The sequence below is a fragment of the Lepus europaeus genome, chromosome X (assembly GCF_033115175.1).
Source record: "Lepus europaeus isolate LE1 chromosome X, mLepTim1.pri, whole genome shotgun sequence".
In the NCBI taxonomy this organism is placed as follows: Eukaryota; Metazoa; Chordata; class Mammalia; order Lagomorpha; family Leporidae; genus Lepus; species Lepus europaeus.
The window spans coordinates 80585433-80596151 of NC_084850.1; the positions used below are offsets into that span (position 1 = coordinate 80585433).

General features: G+C 42.8%; 1 protein-coding gene across 1 annotated transcript; it reads right to left on the reverse strand.

Moving 5' to 3' along the window:
- Positions 1 to 2688: 2688 nt before the first annotated feature.
- Positions 2689 to 4164, reverse strand: LOC133752702 (DDB1- and CUL4-associated factor 12-like protein 2). Its single transcript, XM_062183069.1, has one exon. It carries the CDS (start codon positions 4162 to 4164, stop codon positions 2689 to 2691), a length of 1476 nt encoding a protein of 491 aa, XP_062039053.1.
- Positions 4165 to 10719: the final 6555 nt, after the last annotated feature.

The following is a 10719-nucleotide window of genomic DNA, read 5'->3' on the forward strand; positions in this document are numbered from 1 at the left end:
TGGTCATCTGGGGAGTGAACCAGCAGATGGAAGATTCTCTCTCTCTCTCTCACTCTCTCTCCTCTCTCTCTCCCTCTCCCTCTCTCTCTTTCTCTCTCTCTCTCATTAACTCTGCCTTCAAAAAATCAATAAATCTTAAAAATCATTAAAGAAAAATAGACATAACATAATAATAATCCAAAGTCAGCACAATCCACCTTGCTTTGAGTAAGGGAAAATTTCATTTCCCACCTAAGATGTTCTAACATATACAGAAGTACAAACTGTTTCCACTCTAGTCCAATATTTGAATTTAACCTGAGACCCAAGGTAACTTTCATCAAACAAATTTCACTTATTTTTCATTTCCAGCTCATCTATGAATTTAATAATATCCAATTCAAAAGTCCAGCACAGTTTTTAGAACAGCAAAAGAACTTAGTTATATTTCAGTGCATAAATTCTGTACAAGCAAAACACATGTAGTAAAGTAGACCCAAAAAAAAACATGGTATTTCGTTTGCAATGTATGAAATATGTTAACTCCTTTAATCATAAATGAGCTCTTTGAACATAGTAACAAAGAGATGATAATTACAAGGTGAGTGCAAAAAAACAAAAGAAGGAACGGGGCAGACATTGTGGCACAGTGTGTAAAGCCACCACATCCCTTTGGACACCAGTTTGAGTGCCGGCTGCTCCACTTCCAAGACAGCATCCAGATAATGCACCTTGGAAAGCAGCAGAAGATGGCTCAATCGCTTGGGGACCCTGAATGTATGTGGGGGGAGACCTGGGAGAAGCTTCTGGCTCCTGGCTTCTCCTTATTCCAGCCCTGGCTGCTGCAGCTATTTGAGGAGTGAAACAACAGATGGAAGATCTCCCTCTCCCTCTCTCTTCTCTGTCTCTCTCTCTCTCTCGCTCTCTCTCTTACACACACACACACACACACATAACACACAAACGCACTCTGCCTTAAAAAACGAATAAATCTTCCAAAAATCATTAAAGAAAAAGAGATGTGGCATAATACTGATCCAAAATCAGCACAATCTGTTTGGCATGGAGGAAGGACCAATTTTCCTTCCCTCTTAGAATGTTCTAACATGTACACAAGTATTAACATTTTCCACACTAGTCTACAGTTTGCATTAAACCTGAGTCTCAAAGTAACTTTCATCAAAATAATCTCATTTATTATTTATTTCCAGCTCATCATCCTAAAACAAATTTTTGTGTTGTTGATTATTATAGATCATCAAATTTAAAGTTATGCCATCATTTGTTAAAAGATTTATTTAGTTCTTTTAAAGTCAGAGTTAGACAGAGAGAGAAGGAAAGGCAGAGAAAAGGAAAGGTCTTCCAGCCTCTGGTTCACTCCCCAAGTTGCCCTAATGGCTGGAGCTGGGCCAATCAAAATCCAGGAGCCAGGAGCTTCTTCTGGGTCTCTAAAGCAGGTGCCAAAAGACTTGGGCCATCTTCTACTGCTTTCCCAGGCCATAGCAGAGAGCTGAATTGGAAATCAAGCATCCAGGATTCGAACAGGCACCCAAAATATGCCGGCACGGCAGCTGGTAGCTGTACAAGCTATGCCACACTGCCAACACTATGGCATCATTTGTAACAACACATGTATTCTACTTTGAATATGAATCTTTGATATTGAAAATATAAAATCTTAGTAATATTAACAAATCAAGAATCTATTGTTCAGAGTGAGCTGAATGATGTTCCACAATTTAACAAAGTATACATGGAAAATTGAAAGAATGCTCAAGTATAACAACATATGAAATAAAAAAGAGCAATATCAAAATGCCCAGGCAATCTCCTAGATCAGAATACATTCCACTCAGGTGGCCATACTTTCCAAGTTTACACTTAAGACCCTTGCTTTGAGTGGTGGCCGTGAAATTCTGCAAGTATCTCAAACAGAATGCATTAAAATATATTCACAAATGTTGAAGGACTAAGGCATTCTTTTTGCTAGGAAAGGTCATATAAGCTAAAAATAAGGCTTGAAAGACAAAAATATTGATTTGATTTTCTGATTAGTTCAATTAAGTAGAACCCTTATATCTCTTAAGTATTGTAATCAACTGGGATTTTTATACAAATATCAGATTCTAGGATTTAAAAAAATTCAGAATCAAGACTACGAAGATGTGTGCTCTCAGATCACAATTTTCAAGAGAATTGTTTCCAAAAGTAAGTAATACAGAATACGAAGTGTACTTCACAATTAGAATGATGTTATAAAAATTGCAGTAAGCTCTATAGAACACAGAACATTTTCTAAACTTCTGCTTAGAAAACATTCTGAATATACAATATTTTTGCAATGAAAAATGACTAAACAGTGTAATGTTGTAGTATTAAAGACAAAAATATTAATAACTATAAGAGCATGACTGCAATCACTTAATAAACCAGAATACATGAATAACTCAAAGACAGAATGCAACTAATGCTCAGCCAAAATTATCTGAATGAAAATTCCAAATGTTACTGTATGGGAGGAGCAAAATCCTAAGAAGTTTTGAATGTGACCTTTTTCCTTTCTCTGCATGGAGGAAGGAGGTGTGCATCAGGACAATTCCATCTGAAAAAAAAAAAGTCATGGAATTAAACATATAAATGCTGCACAACAAAGGAAAGTTAGAAGGAACTAGAGGGTCAATTTGTGTACTTTGAATTAGAGCACCATACCTAGCTCCACAAGCCAGCATAATTCCCATAGAGGGCAGAAAAGAGAGGTCCTCCAGCCGTGAAGAGCTTCATCTCTGGCCAGTTGTAGCAGTGGGTGTAGAGCGCATTTGACCATTCATCCGTACCACCAAAGTAGTGTGCCAGGATTTCATCATGTCTGAGCCAGCCTCTGCCACAGTTGAGTTTGAGCTTCTTCCCGGCAGACCCTGGAGGGGTGTCTGGGATGCACCCCCGTCTGTCCTCTAGGAACTTCTGGGCGCGGACGTCATAGAAGAGCAGGGAGCCATGGCTTGTTCCCACCGTAATGATGTGCTGGTAAAAGCTCAGCGAGCACACACAGGTACCACCTTCCCGGGAGTGTGCGGTTCGAATGTTGTGTCGGCGCTGGCGTGGATCTAGAAATGAGATATGAGACTGGCAGCCTACAGCGTACAGGGACAAATCATCACAGTAGGTCAGGCAAACGTTCTCGCCAAAGTAGGGCAGCCTGATGGACAGCATCTTGGACAGGTGGTTCTCTGGTTTCCATAAGTGGAAGTAACCGTCCAGGGAAACTGATCCCAGCTCCTGGTTCTTGCTGCTGAAGGCAAGGGCACGCACCTGGTAGTTATAGGGGTTGCTGCTGGCCCTGGGGATGGCTTCCAGGTCCTTTGGGCTGATGTGCATATTCATAGGGGACACCACTACATCGCCTGACACAATGCTGTCATTTGAATTGTCAGGGTCCAACCACCATAGCGCCAGGGTGCCATCCCGGGAGCCACTCACAACCACGGTGTCACTCATCCAGGCAATGGCAAAGATCCAGTCCGTGTGGCCTTGGAGGTCGCCAAGGCACATGGGTTCCAGGGACGGCAGATGGTAGATGGCCAGGCTATTGGGGTTTTCACCTCCCGTGGCCATAAGCGTCTTGGAGGGATTCAGCTCAAGAGCGTGGATGCCACAGCCCCGCCGGGCTCTGGCCACCATCGGAAACATGTCTCGAATCAGAGGGAGGCGAGTGATCTGGCCCGAGTATACGTCTAGCACGAAGAGCGTGTTGCACTTGGTGCCACACACCACCTGCCTGCTGTTCAGCCACTGAGACGCGAACACCTTGTTGAGGGTGCCCAGGTTCAGCTGGCGTTCCTTCAGCAACCCGGGCAGGCTCCGCACTGCCTGACTAAACAGCTCGTTCTCAATGTCCCGGAACCCTGCGCGCCATGGCCCACCCGTCTCGCGGTCCTTCAGGTAGTGCACCGGAGAGCGACATGTGGCAGAACGCCTCTGCCTCCTGTCTGGTAGCCGTCCGTCTCCGTCTGCCCCTGCCAACCCTTTGGATAACGAGCTCCCAGCAGCGGCCTCAAGCTCTGGAGCTGTCCCCTTGTTGTTACCTGTTTGCTGCGGGGCCAGAGTGGGTGGTGGGCCAGTGGCGGCCGGGGCCGTGTGTCGACGGTGGTGGCAGGGACGCCCTCCCGTGTCAGACCCGTCGGCCATGATGGCGGTGGGAACGGTGGTTGTTCCAGTCAGACTGGAACGCCAGGATAACGAGCCTGGAGGCTGGATGACCCTGGGGCGCCTAGTCCACTCAGTTCAGTAGGCTTTGTAGGCGGCACAGCAGCTGAGCGCGGTGGTGCGAACCTCCTGGAGGGCTGAGTGTGCAGCAGGCAGAATGGCGGGAGAGAAGCGTGAGGCGAGGACTCCACGCGGGGGACGGCTGGGGGAGGGGGGACCTCGTGCAAGGGGAGGAGACTGTAGTGGGGGCAGGGCGGGCAGGCCTGTGGTGAGTAGCAGAATCTGTCCTGGATTGCACGGTGGGGATTGGAGCTGCCTGAGGAGGATTCTGCACAGCTGCCGCACTGGGACCCTGGCATCAGAGCCCTCAGGAGTCTCTCCAAGCTCCTCACACCAGAGAATTAGCCTTCTTAACAGTCCTGCTTGAAATAAATCTAAACTCCAAATTATAGTTCCGAAAGGATCTGCGCACTTGGTGTAATGCTGAGAACCCCTCACGTTTGAATTTGCAAAGATTTGGGGCTGTTTCGCCATGGCAGGGGACCCCATTCCCTAAGTCTGTCCCACTGTCCCTCTTATTATATTTTTAATATTACTTCATTTATTCGAAAGCCAGAGTGTTAGGGATGGGTTGATACAATGCCCAAATGGCTGAGCCCTGCCATAGCCAGGATTCTGGAAGACAAGGTGCTTTTACCTCCTGGGTCTTATGATGCTTTTCCGTTGATTCATTCTCTAAATGGCTTTATCGACCAGGACAGGGCCTCACAGAAGATAGTAGCCATAAGCTACATTCTAGTTTTCCACGTGGGTGCAGGTGCCCAGGCACTAGACCATCCTCCACTGCTTCCGCAGGCATCTTAGCAGGGAGATGGATTGGAGAAGAACAGCAGCCAGCACTATAAACATGCTTTCAGCAGCATTTCAATCTGCTGTGCCACAGCTTCAGCCCCCTGCTGCCTACCCAGGCACATTGGAGCAGCCAGGAATGGAACCTGCTGGAGATGCGGGTGGCTGCTTACCGCACAGCAGTGGGCCTTTCTTCGCTTTTGTGTATATATTAAACATTTTCAAGCAAATAGTTGAGGTTTCTGAAATCCTGCACCAGAATCCCCTAGGAGTGTATTCCAAATACAGATCCTGAACCAACAAATGTTCTGCACCTGGTGTGCTCCAAGATCATTTAGGTGGCAGCAGCCCTGAGAACCTGGATGCATACAGCAATGGATGGAGGAGGGAAGAGAGAAATGAGGGATTCTTCGAAGGTTTGACTTTCCTTGATCCTCAGGGCCCTTGGGAGGTGTAGTGGAGTAGGCCAGGGGAGGAGTACCTCCCTGCCAGGAGTAGGTAACATCAGCATTTCATTCCTATATGCTTGGATGACAGCGACATAATCCTGTATGATGGACAGAATTTTCAGAAGAAGTAAGGAAAGAGACAATTACACAGAAACAGTGCTGAGAATACAGAGGTTGAGAGAATGGGTTTAGTCTCAGGGTGATAGAAAGGTCCATACCCTGAATTTCAGTTTTCAGCCTGGACCAGGCATACTCACACACATGGGGAGTTTATTAACAGAGTAATACCCTGAGCTTCTTGAGGCAGTTACCTGACAGCAACGCTACACATTCCACAACTGTGTTCATCCCAAAAATGTGTATCCTGATGGTGTGTGAGAGGAGGATAAATTTACTTTTATGTCCAATAGAGGAGGTCATGGGGGCTATTTTCTATCTGTTTCCTCTCCCACCAGCCCATGCTCCTCTTGCTGATTCTCTTTCACAATTTTTCTTTTTTACAGCTTCATCTCAAGGCAAAAATTTCATGCACAAGCCTTGAATGCCTCTTACAACTCAAGTCAATCTTCTGTATTCTACTGCTCCACAGAACTCTTTTTCTAAAACTTTTTATTTGAAAGTCACAGTTACTGATAGGAAGGGAGGGAAAGAGGGTAGGCGAGAGGGTGAGATGGTATTAGAAGAGAGACGGGGGAAGGGGTTGTCTTCCTTCCATTAGTTCACTCCACATTGGCTGCAATGGCTGGAGATGCCCCAACCCAAAACCCAGAGCCAGGAGCTTCTTATGGGTCTCCCATGTGGGTAGAGGAACACAAGGACAAGAGCAATCTTTTACTAGTTTCCAAGGCCACAGCACAGAGCTGGAACAAAATTGCTGTCAGCCGGGAATCAAAATGACACCCAAATAGGATGCTGGCACTACAGGCACCAGTTTTACCCACTACTACACAGCGCCAGGGATTAATGAAAGTATCTCACCCCCTGTGCTTCTATTGGTTGTCAAAACCCACAGCTACCTGTTGTCTCTCCTCCACCCCACCTTCCATTCCTATCACACAAGAACACTTACAAGGGTGAACTCGTTCAAGACCTAGTATAGATATTTTAAGACTCTGTCACTTAACCGGGTTTGGGAAGGATCATACACACTAACTTCTACCTGTTCCTCTATGGTGAGGCTGCACCACAGGCCATGGCTCCCACCGCCCCACAGAGAATATCTTGTTTCATCCACTGTTACTATTGTTCTCCTTTTTAAATGAGGCTATGGAGAGTTTTTGAGGTTATGATTTTTTTCAGTAAATTATTTAGGAAACACGTAGTTTGAATTCTACACTCCATCTTCTTATCCATTTCATAGAGACTGATGTAATTTGAAGGATTGAGTCACAGGTTCTACTAGTGGTAGACATTCAGTAAGCTTCCCTTCCTAAGCCCCACAAATGATGAGATATGACTAGGGAACATCTGTGGAGATTGAATGCCAGGAGTAGAAACACCAGGAAGAGCAGCTATGAGAGATTCCATAATTCAGGCAGAGGTCAATAGCGAGGCCTGATGCAAACGGCAAAAGCATAGCTCTTCTGGAACAGCAGCTTGGCAGACCTGCAAGGATCAGTAGAGATCAAAATGATGTCAGAATGAACAATAGGGGTAGCCACAGCAAACAAGAACTAAGGACTACAGCCAGTGCCTTTTTCTGGGAACAACAAATCATGAAAATTATAGTAACATCCCATATGCCTCGAGAGGGACCTTTTCAATTATTGATATTAGACTTTCTATCATCAAGGTGTTTAAGGCACAGACTCAAATGCAATTTGGCCTAGAAGAATAAGGAATTATGATACATCTTCCTCCCAAGTTTTAAGACAGAAAATAAACTTCATGAAACAAGTTTCACAAAAATAGGGAGATGACTTTCATGTTTGGGGTGATGAGGTACCACACATAGTAGCATAGCACCTTTTACACATTTATGATCCTCCCTTAGTCATATTGTTTGTCAATATGTCTCTAGTGCTGGATGCTGGGTATTATAGCTGTCCAAAATGTCACATAGATATAGGAAGGATACTTACAGTTCTGAACAAGATACACTCAACTATTCCTTCTAGGCAACTCACTTAAAACAAAAACATGTCCTTAAACACAATACAACTGCCAAGTAAATAGAGTCTCTGAAGCAATGGAAAGAAGTCGTATGGAAAAGCTACAAAAGTTCTATGGACTAAGGGCCTCAAAGTGTGACATATGACAAGATGATGAGTTCACTGGATCTCTGTATTGTATCCTGTAGATTCTGGACAGAAAGCTACAGAAACTTGCAATTCAGAAATGTCAGTAGGCACATATATTAAAAGTTACAAGGAAAGCCTGTTCACCCGCAGCAGAGGTTATGGGAAATGAGAGGTAAGTTAACAACTGAAACATCTTCCTGGCAATACCTACCCTAGCCAAACATCAACAGATTTACCTCCACTTCACTCAGAATCTGTTTCCATGAGGTCAAGTGGAGTATATAACTTCTGATCGCAATTTGGCAGAAGCTGGGGTTATATCCCATTTCCTCATTGGGAGTAGCACCAGTGTGTCACATTGTGAGCTAAATCCCCACCTACACTCATATATCAAGGAGATTTAATGCAAGGAATAAAAAAGGTCTAGTCACCACCATGCTTTACCTGCTTCTCTTTTATCACTGTAAGTATGGCTCAATGAGAAGCTGAAGTTTCACTCCCAGCCACCAAAGGTGAAATTTAACAAAGTATTGAAAATCAGAGCCAATCAGTACTCCAAGTTTTCCATCCGTGCTATGGCTGAGAAGCTGATATTCCACACATAACCAGCAGTAAAGGCATTGAGGTGGGAAGACAAATAAAGGAACTCAACTCCTAGGGATGTGATAGTCTCTTCAACAAGTGGTGGTGGGAACATTTAATCTATGCATGTTAAAGTATGAAACAAGAACCCCCATCTTATTTGTTATACAAAAATCAACCCACAATGAATCAAAGAACCACATCAATGACTTAATGTCATCAAATTAGTAGAGGAAAACATCAGGGTAAGTCTGAAAGACATTGGGATAGGAAAGGCCTCTTGGAAAAGGCCTATAATAAAAGCAAAATAGACCTATGGGATTACATCAGCTAAGAAGCTTCTGTATGGAAAGGGAAACACTAAACAAAGTGAAAAGGCAACTGACAAAATGGGAAAATATATGTGCAAACTATGCATCTGGATTATTATCCATGATCTATAAATTGCTGAAGAAATTCAACAAGAACTAAACAAAAAAATCTAGTTAAGAAATGGGCAAAAACAGACATTTTTCAAAAAAATAAATTGCTAATGGATAACAAAATCATGAAAGAAATACTCAGATTCATTAGCCAATAGGAAAATGCAAATAAAAATCACAATAAGGTTTTCAGCTCACTCCAGTAAGAATGGCTATCATATAGTAATGCGAAAAATGCTGATGAGGATGAGGGGGAAATATTTATACATGTTTCATGGGAAAATATACTCGTACAACCATTGTGGAAGACAGTATGGAAATTCCTCAGAAAGCTGAAAAGAGATTTACTATATGACCCAGTTCTCCTATTTATAGAAATTTACACAAAGGAAATGAAATCAGGATGTGAAAGAGTTGTATCTACACCCTGTTCATTGCAGCTATATTCACAATAGCCAAGATATGGAATCAATCCATATATCCATCAATCAATGATTGGATAAGGTGAATGTCGCATATGCATATGTGAGTAGTGTTACTCAGCCACACAAAGAATGAAGTCCTGTCTTTTATTTAAAAAAGAATGAAAATGGAAACAATTATTATTAGTGAAAAAAGCCTGTACCAAAAAGACAAATATCATATGTTTACTCTGATATATGGAAGTTAATACAGAACATACATTGTTCTGTACTAGGAATTAAATGAACATCTTGAGATTTGATTGTTGTTTTTAGTCCTTGTTGATACTCCAGTGAAACTGTAGTCTTTCTATTTTATTATTGAAAATTATGGTTAGCGGTGCATTAAATCACTGACTATAAATTGTACTGAAATTATATTTTTTATTAAACTTTTATTTAATGAATATAAATTTCCAAAGTACAGCTTATGGATTACAATGGCTTCCCCCTCCCAAAACTTCCCTCCCACCCACAACCCTCCCCTTTCCCGCTCCCTCTCCCCTTCCAATCACATCATGATTCATTTTCAATTCTCTTTATATACAAAATATCAGTTTAGTATATATTAGGTAACGATTTCAACAGTTTGCCCCCATATAGCAACACAAAGTGAAAAAAAAATACTGTTGGAATACTAGTTGTAGCATTAAATAAGAGTGTACAGCACATTAAAGGCAGAGATCCTACATAATATTTTTTAAAAATTAATTAATTTTCTATGCCGTTTCCAATTTAACACAAGGCTTTTCCTTTTTTCATTTCCAATTATCTTTATATACAGAAGATCGATTCAGTATATAATTAGTAAAGATCTCATCAGTTTGTACCCACGCAGAAACACTAAGTGTAAAAATACTGTTTCAGTACTAGTTATAGCATCACTGCACATTAGACAACACATTAAGGACAGATCCCACATGAGATGTAAGTACACAGTGACTCCTGTTGCTGACTTAACAATTTGACACTCCTGTTCATGGCGTCAGTAATCTCCCTAGGCTCTAGTCATGAGTTGCCAGGGCTATGGAAGCCTTTAGGGTTCGCTGACTTTGATCTTATTCTGATAGGGTCACAGTGAAAGTGGAAGTTCTCTCCTCCCTTCAGAGAAAGGTACCTCCTTTTTTGATGGCCCCGTTCTTTCCACTGGGATCTCACTAACAGAGATCTTTCATTTAGGTCTTCTTCTTTTTTTCTTTTCCATGGTATCTTGGCTTTCCATGCCTACAATACTCTCATGGGCTCTTCAGCCAGGTCTGAATGCCTTAAGGGCTGATTCTGAGGCCAGAGTGTTGTTTAGGACGTCTGCCATTCTATGAGTCTGCTGTGTATCCCACTTCCCATGTTGGATCTTTCTCTCCCTTTTTGATTATATCAGTTAGTATTAGCAGACACTTGTCTTGTTTGTGTGATCCCTTTGTTTCTTAGACCTATCCAGGCCATCAAATGTGAACTGAAATTGATCACTTGGACTAGTGAGATGGCATTGGTACATGCCACCTTGATGGGATTGTATTGGAATCCCCTGGCACTC

Coding starts and splice junctions, on each gene's coding strand:
- LOC133752702 (XM_062183069.1), bottom strand. CDS start 4,164: ATGGCCGACGGGTCTGACACGGGAGGGCGTCCCTGCCACCACCGTCGA.